General features: G+C 33.9%; 2 protein-coding genes and 1 long non-coding RNA gene across 17 annotated transcripts in view; all 3 read right to left on the bottom strand.

Moving 5' to 3' along the window:
• The window catches only part of LOC137490239 (uncharacterized), a 139,526-nt gene extending 137,293 nt beyond the window's left edge, over nt 1–2,233 (bottom strand). For all 14 annotated transcript variants that reach the window (XR_015493924.1, XR_015493930.1, XR_015493932.1 and 11 more), the window contains exon 1: nt 1,996–2,233. This is a non-coding gene — a long non-coding RNA (uncharacterized LOC137490239). The remainder of the gene's footprint in view (nt 1–1,995) is intronic.
• Nucleotides 2,234–5,149: 2,916 nt separating this feature from the next.
• On the bottom strand, nt 5,150–11,164 carry LOC137490238 (uncharacterized). Its single transcript, XM_087257602.1, has 2 exons — nt 9,584–11,164; nt 5,150–7,630 (listed from the first exon to the last, which is right to left on the bottom strand). Exons 1-2 carry the CDS (start codon nt 9,655–9,657, stop codon nt 5,290–5,292), a joined length of 2,415 nt encoding a protein of 804 aa, XP_087113728.1. The 5' UTR covers nt 9,658–11,164; the 3' UTR covers nt 5,150–5,289.
• Nucleotides 11,165–11,303: 139 nt separating this feature from the next.
• On the bottom strand, nt 11,304–15,121 carry lrrc15 (leucine rich repeat containing 15). 2 transcript variants are annotated; one of them, XM_087256126.2, is made up of 3 exons: nt 14,887–15,121; nt 13,902–13,953; nt 11,304–13,312 (listed from the first exon to the last, which is right to left on the bottom strand). In XM_087256126.2, exon 3 carries the CDS (start codon nt 13,304–13,306, stop codon nt 11,612–11,614), a length of 1,695 nt encoding a protein of 564 aa, XP_087112252.1. In that variant the 5' UTR covers nt 13,307–13,312; nt 13,902–13,953; nt 14,887–15,121; the 3' UTR covers nt 11,304–11,611.
• Nucleotides 15,122–19,697: the final 4,576 nt, after the last annotated feature.

The following is a 19,697-nucleotide window of genomic DNA, read 5'->3' as shown; positions in this document are numbered from 1 at the left end:
AATAATCAATCTAAGGGTAAATTTACAAGACAAGAACATGCTACAAATGCAACAGCTTGTGTTTTAGAAAAGATTCATGCACAAATAACAACTCTGCCAAACAATCCCTGTTCACACAGATCCATGAGGACAACCTAAAACTAGTGGTGAACATTGAGAAATAATAATACCATAAAATAATCTGTTAATTAATAGTTCAGTGTATTTTGTGATTCACAGGTGATTTCCATTTACGCATGGTAACAAATTGTTTTCCTGGACCTCAGTCTTTGATCTGAATTTTAACATTTGAAAGTCTTGTCTGCGAGTGGCCATATAAGTTATGTTACAAGTGTATTAATTTATTTTCAATATTCATTATTCATTATACAATAAATAGTTTGAAAGTACCAAAATGTCAATATTTGTCAGTTTGTTAAACTGCAGTGCAGTTTATTTTTCACCTTCAAAAACTGACAGAGCAGGAAAGGGCCCATATACTGTATTTAGATCCCATAAATAAAGATATTCCATGCATTTTCCACTAAAAATTGTCTAAAATATGGACAAACCCAACAGCTAGCAGGCATTTTACTGGATAGAGAATTACAAGGTGGCCACTGTCATCAATTTTTGTATCACATGCCTTTTGACAAAACAGGTGTGCAGTCCCAGGTTTTGAAAGACCCTAAGTGATACTCAAGCACTATTCATGTTTTAATTGCGTATGTCAGCCTTTTTTAAATGAGAAAACAAAATAATGTTTTACTCGATAAGACTAGACGAATAATGCAAAATGTGTTAGTTTTAAGCACCAAAAATGTAATGACCGGGATACTGCCTCTGCCTCATTCTGAGCCAGAAAAAAAACCTGAGCCATGTTGCATTTTTCATTAAATAATTAACTAAAACTTGTGTTGAAAAATTACAGCTTTTTTAGATTGTATTTTTGGTTAGACTTTAGTCAAGAGATTTCAGCTAAATTAAATTCTTAATTTTTATTTTTTTAATTTAAAAAGTCTTAAAAAAAGTTCCCTAATATCCCAGTTATCACAAAATTTCTTCCACATTTCTTCTCATTCACAAAGGTTATCCTGAAAGTTTCAGAGGGCTTCATTGCTTTCCTTTAAATCTGAAATAATTCAATTAATCAATTTATGTTTTGCATGTGAAATGCTTCTTTGTCAATGTGATTTGCATCATAAAAACGAAACTCTGATGCAGTTGAGGCTTTAAAGCTTTTTTTTTTCTTTTCATTTCATTTCACCATGGCTAGATAAAATATATGCATTATATAGCCATCACCATGGCTGCAAAATACCACCATACATCACCATGGCAATTCTATGTAGTCTCTCTGGAACTGGAACAGCGTCATTGAATGTAACCTTGTTCTTCTCAGTCTAAGAACTCATAGCTGTGAGTACACTCGTTAATGTCAAATGCAGTGTTTGAGAACCATTTAACACAACTGGTCCATTTGTTTTCAGATCTACATATAAACCTTTCATTCAGTAAGCATCATAGGAAAGTGACAGAAAGAGCTCACTCACTACCTCCAGTTAAATAGTAGATTTAAAGGTAGTATTTATTATAAAAGAAAGATTCTATAGCCTAATCATTTCCCCATATCGTTTCCCCACTCTTTACTTTTTCCAAAACTGTTTTTTTTTTCTTTTTTTTCACACAAGTCTTTATATAACGTTACAGTATCCTGTAACGTTTTATTTTCTACATTGGACGTCAGTAAGTTTGTTACATAGTTTCCAACATTCTTCAAAATATCTTCTAATAAAGGTATAAATAAATATATCATTAAAAACTAAGAACTGGGCAACCATTTTTTTTTTTAAATAAAGTTGGGTTCTCATATCTAACGTTATTTCTGATCCGAGGCAGTTTCACATTCTGAAACCTCCACAGGCATGAACCACATAGTGCTTTTCTTTCAATAATATTTCAAATTTGGCACTTAGCATTTTAACATATTAACATTTCATGAGAAAAACTACTCACCCGTCCCACATCCACGTTTCTACTTCAAAAGTTGAACGGTGCAGGTGTTGAAACTATTTGAGCTGTTTGTTTACTTTACAAAAGACGATGGCACATTCGTTTGCACGGCTATCTTCACCAAACCTTGTTGTGTAACTTAAGTAAGCTTTAAATGACTGGATAAAAGAACAATAAAAGTATATCAAGAATAAAAAGCAGACAGAGCACTCTAATAGGTGAGTATTTAAAAACGGTCAACATAAGGCCACTTAATTTGCTGTTTACATATGGACATTTGATAACATCGCCATCTAGTGGTGCATTTGGAAATGCGGTAAGAGAATGCTCCACCATAAACGTTCAGACTACCTCGACAGGACTCAGGAGAGATAAAAAAAAAAAAAATTATAATAATAATAATAATAATAATAATAATTGCTGTGTTTTGACTTAAATTAACCTCTCGTGGCAGTTTGCTTTGGTAGACCTAATATTAAAATCATACTTGTGCGTACTGTACTTTTTAAAACAACTAGATATACTAAAATACACCAGTTTCCTTTAGTAAAAACTAAAGTATACAACAATAGTTCATGTCTTATTAACACATTTCTAGGCCTAAATACTAATATATGCAGTATACTAATACACTTTACCGTATGATCAAAAACTCTAATGTAATTTATATAAATTACAATGTTTGGACTCAAAACATGCATAAAGAGAATGATTTGATTTGATGTGAGGATCGTGAGGATGATAATGACGATGATATAGCAACTAATTATGGTGACTGATAACTTTTTATTAAACAAATAAAAATAAATACATAAATAAATACTTGTTTATGAAGAATTGTGTGCAGATTGTTTTAACTTGATGTCTTTTTCTTTTGGTAACACTGACACCTTGTGGTTGACATGCAGTATTAAAGACTTGCGTTCAGATTTATTTTGAGCATTTCGATTTCATGAACAAATGCCTGTGAAAATGGCCTAGACAATTGCCTACTTTAATTCTAATTTTAAAAGTGATTATTATAGTGATATTATTTTGAAAGGGAGTCTATTCTAGATCAATAATCAATGTTCAGGTCCATATGCATACATACTGTATGTAAAACAGCATGCATAAATGCAGCTAAACAGCAATTTACTAAATACTATACGATCATATATACAGTTAATAAGTATACATCTGGGTCTTTGTATCACTTGATTTAGCCTCTGTAGTTTTAAAAAGCATCTGGTAACAATAGCTCCTTAATATGTGACTTAAGCCCTAAGGCTATGTCTAAGAATAATAAATCAAGATTGCTGACATGTATTAATGAACTGTAAATAATTGCTTAATAGTATCCAACAGATGCTCCAAACTGCAACTCAATGGTGTTACTTAACTAGCAAAGCAGACCCTTTTAATATATGACACTGTCAGATCACACGTTACATCACTGATTTACAATTTTTAAATAAAACAGCTTCAAATTTAAGTTTGGGCTGTGAAAAGTGTTTGAAATGTATTTGTTATGTCTGTAAAATACTTACAATAACAGTTTAAAGTTGACACATTTAAAGGGTTAGTTCATTTAAAAATGCAGATAAAGTTTTCCTACTCAATCTCACATTATTCAAAACCCATTGGACTTTGTTTTAAAACATGAATAATGAATATTTAATAAGAATAATCACAAACAAATATTATTATTTAATACATCCTGATATATTTACCAAAAGATAAAAAAAATCAATGAAAAAATAATCTGTATTAGTTAAACAATTTAAGCGTCTAGACAGATGCATCACTACATGAAAAACATATTTAAGTTTAAAAACTTATTTACATAAAAAGACACACAAATCATTGCAGATTAGAAAAGTCCTCACTGACTCTTCTGTATCAAACATGCATTGCTGTGGATTGGAATCATATCATTATTGTAAAATTAATTGCTGAATGCAGATTATCCTGTATGCAGTTAACATGTTGTATTAACTATCTACTGCACACAAAATGAAGGCATTTAGGATTAAGCATTAGTTATAGGTGCTGACCAGTATATCATTATACTGACAACCACCTCCCAGAAAAATTTAAATAAACAAAAACAAACAAACCATAAGACAAAGTAAATACAATAATTGAATAATAACAAACTAAGCTAAAAAACAAAGAGCTACAGTATAGTATAGTAAAAAATAAAAAAATAAAAAATAAAATACAGAGCTGTAGTCTCAGACTCATACCAACACTTTGAGTAAAAAAAAAAAAAAAAAAAAATATATATATATATATATATATATATATATATATATATATATATATATATATATATATATATATATATATATATATATATATATATATATATATATATAATAAAATAAAATAAAATACAGAGCTATAGTCTCAGCCTCATACACTGGCAGTATCAACACCTCAAGTAAAACAAAACACAACAAACAAAACAAAACAAAACAAAACAAAACAAAACAAAACAAAACAAAACAAAATAAAATAAAATAAAATAAAATAAAATAAAATAAAATACAGAGCTATAGTCTCAGCCTCATACACTGGCAGTATCAACACCTCAAGTAAAACAAAACAAAACAAAAAAACAACAAAACAAAACAAAACAAAACTAAATAAAATAAAATAATAAAATAAAATAAAATAAAATAAAATAAAATAAAATAAAATAAAATAAAATAAAATAAAATAAAATAAAATAAAATAAAATAAAATAAATTAAATACAGAGCTATAGTCTCAGCCTCATACACGGGCAGTACCACGACATACACGGGCAGTACCACGACCTCAAGTAAAATAAAATAAAATAAAATAAAATAAAATAAAATAAAATAAAATAAAAATTAAATTAAATTAAATTAAATTAAATTAAATTAAATTAAATTAAATTAAATTAAATTAAATTAAATTAAATTAAATTAAATACAGAGCTATATTCTCAGCCTCATACACAGGCAGTACCACGACCTCAAGTAAAATAAAATAAAATAAAATAAAATAAAATAAAATAAAATAAAATAAAATAAAATAAAATAAAATAAAATTAAATTAAATTAAATTAAATTAAATTAAATTAAATTAAATTAAATTAAAATTAAATTAAAAAAATAAAATAAAATAGAAAAAATAGAAATCTTTACCATGATGGGTTGCAGCTGGAAGAGCATCCGCTGCGTAAAACATATGCTGTATAAGTTGGTGGTTCATTCCACTGTGCCAATCCCTGATTAATAAAGGGACTAAGCCAAAAAGAAAACAAATAAATAAATGCAAATATAAATCATAGTGTTATAGTTTCTGTCTCGTCCACTGGCCTAAGAGAAATAGACTTAGTATAAGAGAAGTGAGTCAGCTTGACTTGGTTGTGCAGTCTCTCCCTTTGCTCCAGTGAGCAGTATAATGAATAAGTGTATTTGGCCAGCACCAGAGTACAGCATATTTCCACCAGCAGCAAAGTAGTGTAAAATATCGCCAGTTCCTTGCATGATGAGTACTCGTGGACAGAAGTGTGGCTTGATGGAGGTGTCTGAAGAGAGCCACATGTGAAACTGTTCGCTGTGGTCAGAAATGGTGTGGTTCTCCTTGTTGTCGTGCTGGGTGGTAAGGTTGTTATGCGACTTGTAATAGTGGTAGGGATTAACATGGTTGTAGAAACTGAAGTTGTTGCAACTGTTGTTTGAAGTGCTGATGTGGTAGGAATTGTAGTTGTTGGTTGTAGTGTTGTTGTTGTTGGAATGGTTGTTGGCATGGATGTAGTCTTCAGGGTTGTATTTGTTGGTTGAAATATAGTTGTTGGGATGGATGTAGTCTTCTGGGTTGTAGTTGTTGGTTGTAATGTAGTTGCTGATATTGTGGTTGGCTCTGATGTGGTTGTCAATGTTGTAGTTGTTGGTTGTAGCGTAGTTGTTGATATCGTGGTTGGCATTGATGTAGTCTTAAGGGTTGTAGTTGTTGGTTGAGGAGTAGTTGTTGATGCGGTGGTTGGCACTGATGTTGTTATTGGTGCAGTTGTTGGTTGTGGAGTAGTTGTTGATGCGGTGGTTGGCACTGATGTTGTTATTGGTGCAGTTGTTGGTTGTGGAGTAGTTGTTGATGCGGTGGTTGGCACTGATGTTGTTGTTAAAGCTGTAGTTGTAGCGGTGGTGGTTGGCACAGTTGTGGGTTGAGTAGTTGTTGTCGGTGTTGCCGTTGTGGGTGCTGCTGGTGTTGTGGTGGTTAACTTTGTTGTTGTCATGGGCACGGTGGTTGTAAGGAGAGGTGTGGTAGGGGGTAAAGTGGTGAGGCATATTAAATCTTTTTCTTCAAAAGAGGGGATTGGTTGATTTAGCAGATGATTTGGCGACTCACAGAGTGGAGGTTTTGATTTAACCTTGTCTTCATTGTCCTTCAGCCATTCAAAGAATGGCAACAGGTTACAATCACACTGCCATGGGTTGTTGTTCAGGTAGAGTTTACTGAGTTTTGGATGAGAGTCAAAAACATCTGCAGGAAGATTTTGTAGTTTATTGTGTTCCAGTCTGAGTATTGAAAGGAGCGGAAGTTTGTCAAAGTCTTCTTGTTTTAATGACTTTATATAGTTATTTTGAAGATTCAGATCAGCCAGTTTCTCAAGACCCTCAAAAAAGTCTCCAGATATCATCGAGAAATGGTTTGAAGAAAGGTCTAACTTTTTGAGCTTCTTAAGTGGGCTGAAAACTCCCGGTGGTAAGTGTGTGAGATTGTTATGGTTTAAACTCAATTCAGTCAATTTGGGCATTTCTCCAAAAAGAACATTGGGAAGGCTGGTGAGTTGATTGTTGTGCAGAGTTAAACTTTTCAATGAAATGAAACCTACAAATAGCTCTTGCTCCAACTCTGTCAAAAGATTATGGTCCAAAAAGAGTTTTACTATTTTGCTTTTGTGTGGAAACAAATTTGGTTGTAAGGACGAGATTTGGTTGCCTTGCAAGGCTATCTCTGTCAGATCAGAAAGACTATCAAAAATCCCATCAGGCATTGCAGTCAGCAGATTCTCATAAAGCCTGAAAATGCGTAAGCTCTTGAGTTTGGAAAAGAGAGATGTTGATACGGAGTTGAGGTTGTTTTTTGCAAGATGTAGAAGTCTGAGATTCTCTAAATTGTCAAATGTCCCCTCCTCGATCGCGGTGATCTCATTCATATGCAGAAATAATTCTTGGAGCTGGGTTAGATCGTCAAATAACCCCTTTTCAAGGATGTTGATTTTGTTGCTTTTTAAAACAAGTCTTTGAAGGTTGACGAGATCCTTAAAAACACCAACAGGTAATGATGTCACGTTTGTGCTAGATATCTCAATGGTGGCGATATCAGGTAAACCCTCAAAAGCTCCGACCTCTACAGACTCAGTCGAAGTACCGAGAAATTCCAGTTTCTTTATTTGAGGATTTTTAGAAAAAGCTCCTTTTGGTATGATATCAATCTTACTGTTTACAAAAAATATTTCATCTGCTCCATCTTTCAGATTTTCAGGGATCGTTGTCACTGATTTGTCAAACACTTCTTTATTTTTGCAGTCTTCGCCTGGTGCACATATATCTGTTGTGTGGCTCCAGTGCAAGTGCACGAGTATGAAAAAGAATACCTGTGCACTTTGTAAATCCATGCTGTCAAACAAAACAACAAATTCAGTTAAAAATTCCAAACCAAAGCAACTTGTACAGAATTAAACCTAACTTGCATTAATGTGACAGCAGTGTACTAAAAATCTTTTTGCAATTTTAAAAGGTTTTGAAAACAATCATCATTCACTAGAATATGACTTAAATGCTATATTTTACATGACATGCCAATAATTAACTGCAGGCCTTTTCACACATATACACCTTTCCCACAAATTACTGGCAAATTTCTGGAAGCGATTATGTGTGAACAGGCCCTTTTTGAAAACACCATTAAATTAGTTTGACGATTTTTGAGAAATAGAAGTTGTAACATCCGGTAATTTGCCGGAATGCTGCTCAGTGTGAACGCAGAAGGAAAGTTTCTGGAAAGAGTGCATTCACGTTTAGAACGTTCTGACATGAGATGTCTACTCCAGCCAATCAGAACACTCAGACGCATTCACATCCACGCTGATTATGAAAATAAAAGCCTTTGAATATTTTTTTCCAGACACATTTAGCTGCTAGTTGTTAGTCAAATAATGTATGTTCCTTCTGAACGCCAACTGTGTAAAGAACTATTGATAAAATGCTTATGATATACTGATACGAGTTTATCTGAAAGCTCTACACACATATTATGTACATCTCGGCATGCGAAAGTGTTTCTTCATATGTATACATCGAAGTTGTTTACAATACTTATTCATCCACAGAATTTGTAATGAAGTCAAATGTGTAAACATTTAGCTGCAGTTCTCACTTCTGCCTTTGGATGTGTCTGGGTCAAAGCAGCTGCATGCTAAAGCTTTAGATAAAAGTGAAATCATCAACAAAAGCCTGACCCCATTTACAAATACAAGTGCAGTCGTTCAGAGGTCATTTCTTGTTGATGATGTCAGATTTTACTGGTAATTTTGGAATGGATGTGTGAATGTTTTTTTCCGAAAAAAAAAAAAAAAAATTGTGGAATCTTCTTGCCTGTGTGAACAGGCTTTTTTAAAGTTACCAATAAAGTCATTCCAGATATTTTCCATATATTTACCGGTACCACCTTGTGAAAAGGGTAAGTAATGTAATTACTTAATATTAAATGCCCTTGTACTTGAATCAATACACTCCTATGATTTACCAATTGGCTATAAAATTCATTAAATCAAATTATGCAGATTTCAAATGCTGTCAGATTTATCATACAATTGAATTTGATGTGTATAAAATTGCATCTGGGAAATGTTGACATTGTTGGAAGTGTCATCAGTTTTAACATGTTGAAGGACAGAAAGATTTCTACAATATATTTTTTGTCCCTTCTAAGTTTTTCTTCCACAAGATATCTATTTTTTATGAGGCAGTACATATTTACATATATGAATAACCACTTGGGATTTATTTTATGATTTTTAAACAGTAAAATTAGCATGTATTTGATTCAAAATACCAAAATAATAAATACCAGAAGAATCAGGAAGTTGAAATGTGTGTGATGAATATTTAATTACTATGAATATGATGACACTTGTATTCTTTCTGACAACATGCAACAAGTCCATATCACAACTTTATATGTGGGAAATGAGAAATTTATGATAACATATGAAGGCAGCATTAAAGAAAGCTGATCCTGTTTTTCATAATAATGACCAATACAGTGCATAAAAAGCTGAGCTAATAAAGATTAGGTGTACAAGCATTTGTTGAGAAGTACAGAAACTACAATTATAAAATAAATATATAGATTTTTTTTTTCCAGAAACAGCAGATCTGGCATATCTGATGTGTTTTGATTTTGCAGACTTTGTGACACAAATCATACAATTTAAACACGATAGAAGAACTTTAATCCAGGTAAACATTTATTATTGATTGACATTCTGATCCGCTTTCAACTTCTTTTTTTTTACAGAAATGAGAAAATAGATCAATTGGAAATATCAAATAAAAAGTTATTCCTACCTGCTCATCTCTGTTGGACCTGAATGTCCATCTAGAAAGATGTTACCAAGAGCAAATAAAAGTGCGTAGTGCATTACTCTTATCTATACATCCCAAGTGTTTACTCGTGTGGCTGTTGGGCAGCAGAACGGGTGTGGAAAGTGTGTTTCTGTTTAAAGAGATAAGAAACTAAAATCATCAAACTCACTTTCAAAAGTTCCCTCACTTATTTAGGGAATTCAATATTCTACTGTATGTGCATATACTGCACATTAGTTTAGTTAGTACTGAAGCCAAATTTGGAGCTAATCTAATGAAATAAGTAATTAGTACACCCAAATGTACATGTTAGGAAAATATATCAAATAAAAACTAATGAAAAAAAAGGAAAATTCAAGAGAAACAAATAACTTTTAAAATATACGGTTGCAATCAGAATTATCAACCCCCTTGAATTGTTAGACCCCTGTTTACTTTTTTCCCCAATTTATATTTAAGGGAGAGAATATTTTCTTTTAATATAGAATATTTTTAACACTTTTCCAAGCATAATAGTTTTAATTACTCATTTGTAATAACTGATTTATTTTATCTTTGCCATGATGACAGTAAATAATATTTTACTAGATATTTTCAAGACACTTCTATACAGCTTAAAGTGACATACAGTATAAAGGCTTAACTAGGATAATAAGGTTAACTAGGCAGGCTAGGGTTATTAGGCAATCATTGTATAACGATGGTTTGTTCTGTAGACTATCAAAAAATACAGCTTAAAGGGGCTAATAATTTTGACCTTAAAATATTTTTTTTTAAATTAAAAACTACTTTTTTTATTCTAGCTGAAATTAAACAAATAAGACCTTCTACAGGAGATAAAAAAGAAAAACAAATTCAAAGGGGTTAAATTATACTGATTGCTACTGTATATATTTTCTTTCACTTGAATTTAAATGTTTTATCTTTCTATTTCTCATACTGTCCTGTGACTAAAATGGTATTTTAATAAAAATATTGTTATTAAACCTGTTTTGTTCAAATGCACCAACATATTTTACCTGAATTCACAGATCAATTGATAAAAAAAAAATCATTTTCAAAATACGGTGTACTGATATATGCTGAGCACTGTATGTGTATTTATGTATATGTTTGAATATATGCAGTTTGTGTTTTCTTGTTGTCTTACAGTGCATAGTTATCAGGGCCGGAGTGGGACTCCTTTTCAGCCCTGGAGTTTCAAGCCTCAGACCGGCCCACCTCAGTTCACGACTGACTATATTAAAATAAGGTCATTCCAATTCAGTTTCTAATTACACTATCACGTCTTTTTTTGAGAAAACAGCTGCTTTAGAACTTCAAATGTTCAACAACCCAAACAGTATTATATGTCTTAACAATAAAAAAGAAAATAAAAAAACATACACAGACGAGGATCAAACCCGGGTCAGCGGCGTTGTAATCTAACATGCTAACCACTGGACCACAACAGTTGAAAAAGGAAAAGTGACTCATATGAGTTATGGAGTTATGAGTTCTGGAGCTAGGGACACCGGCCCTCGCGGCCAAAAAACGGACCGGCCCACCGGTAATTCTCCCGGTCCTCCCGATTAGCCAATCCGGGCCTGATAGTTATGCATGATTACTGCTTAACATTAAATAGCTCAGTCAAAGTCAATCCCATAATATAATGTTGTCAACACCCAAATTAGGTTAATAAAAAAATATTTGAAAATTAAAATTTGTCATGAAGAAACATATTTATTTAACTCAAATTTGCAGAATGTGTGCAGTCATTTGCACACAATACAGTACATTTCTTTACATTATGACACAATTCATTAAATCATGATCAATAAATCATACAATCAACATTGATTTTTTTTTTTTTCAGTCAAACTGTAAGTAAGCTCAACTATGCATGCAGGACAGAAAAAAAATGTTACAAAGAAAGAAAATTTCCAAAGAAAATACAGCTGTTAAAATGACAATGCTCATTATTTAAACAGACAGAGATAATAAAACAACACATTGAGCCTTTAGATAATGCTAAATAACTGCATTTGTCTTTCTATGACGGTCTAAGTTTTCACTACCTCGCTTGTTCTTCCTCCATAACACACAGGAGATGAGACTAACAACGACAGCAGTACAAATGATAGCAACTATGATAATGAGTTTTTCTTTGGACAGACCTTGACCCGCAGCATCACCTCCACTTTGGTCTTCTTTCTCATCTGAGATTGTTGTGAAGTTTGAATCTGGTGGCCTTTTGGTTGTACTTGCGGGTGTGTTATGTGATGAAGTATCAACCGTTGTCATAGTTGTCATTTCTTGGACCATGATGTCATCCTCTATCAGCTCTCTCACAATTCTACCATTCAGGGGTGGAGGAGAAGAGCACATCACGAGGGAAAGGTTCTTCACTTTCTCTGAATGCTGTGAAAGCCAATCCCAAAAAGGTATTATGTCCTGATCACACCTCCAGGGATTTTCATGAAGAATAACATTCTCAACAATAGACAAAGTGTTCAGAAAGTCTTTGGGCAAGTTTTGTAGAGAATTGTTTTGCATCTCCAGAAGAGACAAACGGGACACACCATCTAACAGTTGTATGGGTATCTGCTTTATTTGATTGTTCTCTATAGATATATTCGCTAAGTTTGGAAGGCCTCTGAAAATCCCAGGTTCAATATTGGTTAATCGATTGGTGTGAAGGGAAACCTCCTTAAGCTCTATCAGGCCATTGAATGCACCGGGAGAGATGTACTGAATTCGGTTCCTACTGATTACCAAAAGACGTATGTTGGTTAAATTGCTGAACACATTCTCCTCGAGGTGGGTTAACAAGTTGTCATACAGCCAAAGCTCTTGAAGGGCCATTGGGCCAAAAGTCTCAGGCATTAGCCTACTGAGTCGGTTGTCGTACAGTGAAAAATGAGTAAGGTTGGGAAGATTCAGAAAGATTCCACTGGGAAGCAATGATAACCTATTGCTGGAGAGGTAGAGTTTCTTTAGCTTCTGCACTTTTGCGAAAAGATTTGCCGGCAATTGCTCGATTTTGTTGTCTTGTAGATGCAATACCTCAAGGTTCACCAAATCATCAAATAAGCCTGCTGGTATATCCGTTAATTCATTTTGCTGTAAAAACAGGGACCTGAGATGACTGAGCCCCTGAAAAGTGCTGCTGTGAAGCTGTTTGATTGAGTTTCTCTGCAACATGAGCATTTCTAGTTGGTCTAAACCCCTAAAAGCATCTTCTGACAGAGAGCTGAGAAGGTTTTTGCTAAGGTCTAATTTGTTCACATTTACAAGTGGAGTAAGAAGAGATGATGGCAAAACTTCTAGTTTGTTGCCACTCAGTGTTAAAGTTGTTAATGCAGTTAGATTCTGAAACAGGTTGTCTGGTAGAGAGGTTAGCATCGTCCCACTGAAACCTAAGACATTGAGATTGAAAGCTTGATCAAATGTATGAGGTTCCACCTCTGTTATATTCGAATTTTTGGCTACAAACAGTGTAAGCGTCTCAGCGAAAGTCTGAAAATCCGATGGTTTTAATGATTGAATGCTGGTGTTGGAGATAACAAGAGCGTTGATGGTTGGGGGCATGGGGAGTGGAATTTCTTTCACTGAAAATCCTTGACAGACAATTTTGGTCACTTGGCACTGGCAGCTTTCTGGACATGAGGAAGCAACAGCTTTCATGGCACACATGCCAATAATCACAAACAACGCCAGGTCCATTGATTCCTACAAAGACAGCAGAAATTATAGCATTTGTAATACTTTACAGAAGTAGTACTTATAAACATTGAGAGCCACACAAAAGCCTAAATTTGACACACTGCAAATGTTCACACACAGAGGGAAAAAGATGGGTGGTTGACTATTTGTGACAAAGCCTCTTGGGTAACCTTCCTGTTATGGTATTCCTCCACCCATATCACACAAGTTTTGGTTCTGTAAATAACCTACAGTGGTTTTGCAACCACATTTAGGCTTTTCTCACACTTTTACATCCTTCTTATCTTAGATATTCAGAATTTTGGTTTAAGACATAATTGTCTAGTTTACTTATGCACTGTAAAAAGTTTAAACAACTTCTGCATTTATTTAGTGAGCAGTTACAATGTATTTTTTTAATGTTCACTCAATATCTCTTTTTAAAATTTTACTTGAATTGTTTTAGTTTATCAAAACTCATCTTCGACTTCACAAAGATGATAATATTGGCTGATTCAGTGTTAATAAAAGTAAAAAAAAAATACTTTTACTAATTCTGAATGTTTTCCCAGAGATAGGTTGCAGCTGGAAGGGCATCCGCTGCGTAAAAACTTACTGCATAAGTCGGCGGTTTATTCAGCTGTGGCGACCCCGGATTAATAAAGGGACTAAGCAGACAAGAAAATGAATGAATGAATTCTAAATGTTGACTGGATTTGAAAACAATACTTTATTTAACATCTTTACATTTGACTTTTTGCTGTCTAAGCCTATGCAAAAATATTAGTACTACTCTTTGACCTTCCAACATTTTATTATTTGGAAACTGGTCACACTTTATTTTGATGGTCCGTTTGTTGAATTTAAGTTACATTGCATTTACATGCCAACTAATTATCATAAAATTATAAGTGTACTTACATGTACTTGCAATTAAATATCTGTATAGCAGCAGTATCAACATACATGTATATTAGGCAGGCAGTCTACTAATACTCAAATGGACCATCAAAATAAAGTGTTACCTGTAAAGTGACAGATTACTGTACTTTAAAGAGAGTGCTGGAAATTAGAGTATACAGCACTACTTTGCTATACAGGCACAGATGTTCTTAACAGGAAATGCACCTGATTAGGATGATGACAATTGCATTTGTCTACTCACCTCTCTTTTTCATACAGGGAAAGAAATACTAATAAATTGGTAAACACTAGTCTCCTTTCATAAACATTTAATAGAAGTAAATAAGTATACAAGCATACAGTTTTAGGTCAGGACAATACTGAAAACCACATGGAACAAAACTTCATGACTTTATAATCTGTTCCAGTAAAACCAAGCTACACTCTGTGAGAGCTGGCACATTTAACTGTCTGCTTCCAACTATTATTCACAGCATTTTGTTTTTTAGAAAATAGCCATTTTAATTTCAGCCAATTCTGATTTAGCAAAACATGTTGTAAAGACATGTTTGTTGTGCATTTACTATTAATACTAACTACTCTTTAAGAATTATAATTAGGTACACTGTAATACTGTTAACTTAAGGGTTATGTTTTATTGACAATCAGAAGTAATGAATTCATACAAAATGTCTTACCGTTGACCTTGAAGATTTGTCAGAGATATGTGTGTTTCTCCTCGTCACACTGAAGCGTTTCCCCGTTTGCTTTTAAACAGATGGGATGTTTTTTTTGGTCAGATTCCTTTCTGCCTCCTCATATCTATCTGGTTATCCCTTTTACAGTCAGCCGTTAACTGCTCTGCCTTGCACAAAAGCTCTCATGTACTCTCGCACATTATTTGGAAATGAGTTGGTGGGGAAGTGCTGGTTTGGGGCCCCACCCTTGTGCTGCTCTTTAAAGGGGCAGGAAGTTTGTGGGTATTTGAGTGCGTAAACAAGGATCTGTGGGCGTTTAGATGATGTGACTATATAAAAAAAAAAAAAAAGAGTCAACGATTGTTTGACTATATGTAGCGGTAGTTCTGAAGTTTGGTACAGAACAGAACCAAAAGCAAAACATTTAGTTTTGAGGTAAACCATATGTGCACATACTCATAAAATGCCATAAACAATCATTAACATCTGTAGGAGATTTTAAAATATGGAAGTCCATATCTTTCACAGAATGAATGAATGAATGAATGAATGAATGAATGAATGAATGAATGAATGAATGAATGAATGAATGAATGAACGAACAAACGAATGAATGAAAGAACAAACAAATGACGAATGAACAAACTAACAAACGAATGAATGAATGAATGATCAATGAATTCTAAAGTCGTTAAAGGGATGGATAAAAATAAAGACAATAGGAACAATTTTTTGTAATTCTGAGTTAAAATGAATGGATGAATGTTTGTATAAATGAAAGAACGAATAAACAAACAAACAAACAAACTATTTTCTGTTATTCCTAGTTAAAATTAATAGAAGAATTTAAGAAATTATGAATGAGAGAATGAACGAACAAATGAATAAAAGAACGAATCAATGAACGATAAATTCTAAATTCGATAAAGGGATGGATAAAAATAAAGACAATAGTAACTATTTTCTGTAATTTTGAGGTAAAATTAACAGATAAATTTATGAACTAACGAATAAACGAACAAACAAACGATGAATTCTAAAGTCGATAAAGGGATAGATAAAAATAAATACGATGGTACATTTTTTTCTGTAATTCTGAGTTTAAATGTCGCAATTCTAAAATAATTGAAAAGTTTGCACCATATTATACGCTAATAAAATAAAACGACCTCAAAGGACATAAGTAACCAATTACAGGTACAACATTTTCCACTGTGCCAAAGATCACAGCTTACTCACTCGAAAACATATTTTGCTCTCTGCTGAGTCAAGGAAAATTACAGGAATATGACAAGACATCAAAGCAGACGTTGTGGAATTATCAGTATGCTACAAAAAGAATGTTCCATGTTGCCCTAAAAAATATGGGCCACCCAAACGTATTTCCTTTTATTTTGCAAGTGCTGCCATGGTGGATTTTCCCTAATCTGTGTTACTAATACGAAAACACATGAATCACTATCACAGTGTTAATGCTGAGTATTCTCACAGATTTTATTCCAAATGATTTCATTTCCAAAGCATGTTTATAAACTTCACATAGATACAGAGAGTCAGACATTCACACACATGAACATGGAATTAAGTTTTGGTTCATTGGAACATGAACTTATGCTCTTATCTAAGATGAACAAATGGAAATTTAAACGGGGGTTGAAGTAACACTTAACCCTTTGAATTTAAGCTTATCAGATGATGATTGCAAGATGAGGACATCACTTCCACTGATCACAGAATGAACCATTAGTCTTTTGTTTTCCTTGTTTATTGACCACAACTTGTGAAATGGCATCTTAAATGGCATCTTTATTTCAACAATCTTTAATTATCATTTAAAGCAAGGCACAATTCTGCCACACCATTTTAAAATAAGCAACTAATCATCTGACACTCACCTTAAATGAGGGTGAATAGAAATCTTAATATTCATCATTCATTTTCATTTCATCATTCATGAGCACCCGGAGAATACCAACACAAACACGGGAAGAACATACAAACTACACACAACACCAACTGACCCAGTAACCTTCTTACTGTAAGGCACTGTGCCGCCCATCAATCGTAACATTTTTTTCACTGTTAATATATTTGAGACCAATAATATCACTGCAGTTATGGTGCCACATGTGAGACCACTAATATCACTACAGTGCTTTGTAGAGTACTATGTGGTGCCTTGGTTGCTTGGGAGACACTTATCTATAAATAAATAATATCACATGTGTAACTATGCAACCATGGTAAATACACAGTGATACAAAGCCATATCACACGGATAGGTGTCATTTTGACAAAAATTAATCAACACAAATGCAACTGCATAAATACATAATAAAAAATAATTAAAAAAACATGGAGAATTCTTAAAATTTGTGAGAGGAGATACTTTTGCCTGCCTCAGTTTCAAATCTCCACACTTCTGTATCCAGGAATTTGCCATGTTTAACCCCATAAATGCCAAAGTGAAGAAAATTACAATTTAATACAGTACAGTGTTTTACTTTAGTGCTACAATTTTATGCAATAAAAAGATTTACTAAGAGAATGTAATTTAGCTACCTTTCCAAATGAATTCATCTTCTGATTATTATCACATTAAGTGTGAATGTCTGCAAAGGATACACTCTTTAACTGTTAATGGGATTTCCAATAACAAACATGCTTTTGGCTCTTAACATAATAAAGGCCCATTCACACAAAGAAACTCTAAATATAATCATAAATATGAGACACAAATGATAAAAATCTGTTTATTGTCGCTTTCAGCATTACCCCCTTATAACTAGCAGATGTCCTTGTACAGTAAACTACTAGTGCTTCTGACCAGTGAATCCAGCTTGTGTAATCTGTCTAATCAAGTTTAACAAGCAGATGTAAGTTCAAAGTAAAAACAGTCAAATTAAAACCGAACCAAGTACAATATAGACAACAAAGATACCACTGGTGTATTTGTATTTTTAAACTTTCATTTAGTAATCTTTCTTGGATTTTTTCCCCCCAATAATATTAGAATTTTTTTTTCTTGATAGTCATTATATTTAAATAACTTTTGAAAATAGGGCTTAGCATCAAGCAGAGTTTCTTCTTGATTATGTCATCTGTAGCATTAAATTGTGCAGGCCCTATTTATATATCATGTCTCTACATCTTTGTCATTATATTTGAGATCTTGACTCTGCTGTTGATTTACATTTAGAACAATTTTAGAATGCTGTCTTTATCGTTATCTTTTTAGTTATCATGGTGGGTGTGAAAGGGTCTTAACAGTCTTTATGATGGACTCCTAAAGGCTGATTTTTACTTGTAGCATTTCGTAAGTGTAATTGCAGAGCAACAGAAACAGCGTGCATGAATGCACAGCTACGCGCATTGCATGCACCATGGTTCACGCCAATCACTTGACGTAGAAGTATAAACCAGGCTTAAGGCTCTGTTGCTCCCTGATGGTGGAACAATGTAACTTCAACTGCAATTGTTACGACCACGGTCCCAACATCAAATGAGGGAAAACACAAATGGATCATTCTATGGGTTTTATTAACAGAACAACCAAAATTAAACAAAGTGTGGGAAAAAAAAAAACATAAATAAACTAAGGCTAAACACCGAATGGAGCTGTGCATTCACACTTCTGTGCGTTGTTTCTGTTGCTCTGCAATAACACTTTTGAAACGCTAGAGGGCAATTTCTTCGCTGTTTTTTTTTTTGTGTGTTTTATGAACCCTTCCTTAATGTACAAGTGGTTCAAACTTGCTTATTTTGAGGCAGGAACAGGCAGATGTGCAACAACTTTAACCATAAGGTAAACACAAAACAAAACTTTTTATGTGGAGCTCCTTCACAGGACTCAACAATTGTAAACACTCACTCCAATGGACTCGTGCAGCTCTCAGCCCTGCTCATACTCATCAGTGCCACGAAGCCGACTAATCACAGAGCTTGAGCTAAGCAACGTTGCGACGTGTAGTTAAATTTTTTAAGAGGTGCGCGTAAGGGCCACGGCAAGGGCTATGTGTCCACGTGTAGGCTGCACGGTAGCATACGCATGTGCTTGATGCAGAAGTATAAATCAGGCTTAAACTCCCTGTCACGGCGACGCAGTGGCACAGTAGGTAGTGCTGTCACCTCACAGCAAGAAGGTCGCTGGTTTGAGCCTCAGCTGGGTCAGCTGGCGTTTCTGTGTGGAGTTTGCATGTTCTCCCTGCGTTTGCGTGGGTTTCCTCCGGGTGCTCCAGTTTCCCCCACAGTCCAAAGACATGCAGTACAGGTGAATTGGGTAAGCTAAATTGTCCGTAGTGTATGTATGTATGTATGTGAATAAGTGTGTATTGGTTTCCCTATGATGGGTTGCGTCTGGAAGGGCATCCGTTTCATAAAAACATATGCTGGATAAGTTGGCGGTTAATTCTGCTGTGGCGACCCCGGATTAATTAAGGGACTAAGCCGAAAAGAAAATAAATGAATGAATGAAATCCTGTCACTGAAGTGCTGCAGCATGAACTTTTATAACGCCGGTGGTCAATAATCCACAGGTGTAAAGGAGTCTACTCAATAAAAAATATAATATCGTGGCCCTCCAAGTAAAATTATGACAAAATGATGCATTAAGAGGTCATGAGTTCATGCTGGTCAAAGTTCACTTTAATTGAATCTTTATTCTTATAGAGTGGGTTACATTTAGCTTAAACTAAAGTGTTAATAAATACATTTCTCAGGTCGTAGTTAAAGTTACTTGATTAGCGCATACCTTAAAGAGCCCATATTATGGGTTTTTGAAAATTCCCCTCCATGTAGTGTGTAACACAGCT

This window comes from Danio rerio, chromosome 6 (genome assembly GCF_052040795.2).
Source record: "Danio rerio strain M-AB ecotype USA chromosome 6, GRCz13ab, whole genome shotgun sequence".
Taxonomy (NCBI): domain Eukaryota; kingdom Metazoa; phylum Chordata; class Actinopteri; order Cypriniformes; family Danionidae; genus Danio; species Danio rerio.
This window is presented reverse-complemented; position numbering and strand designations above follow the sequence as displayed.

Bases quoted from the DNA above. Each gene is read 5' to 3' on its own strand.
- LOC137490238 (XM_087257602.1), bottom strand. From the start codon at position 9,657: ATGCACTACGCACTTTTATTTGCTCTTGGTAACATCTTTCTAGATGGA. The intron at 7,631-9,583 runs GTAGGAATAACT...TTTGTTTGACAG, and splicing joins GGTCCAACAGAGATGAGCAG to CATGGATTTACAAAGTGCAC.
- lrrc15 (XM_087256126.2), bottom strand. From the start codon at position 13,306: ATGGACCTGGCGTTGTTTGTGATTATTGGCATGTGTGCCATGAAAGCT.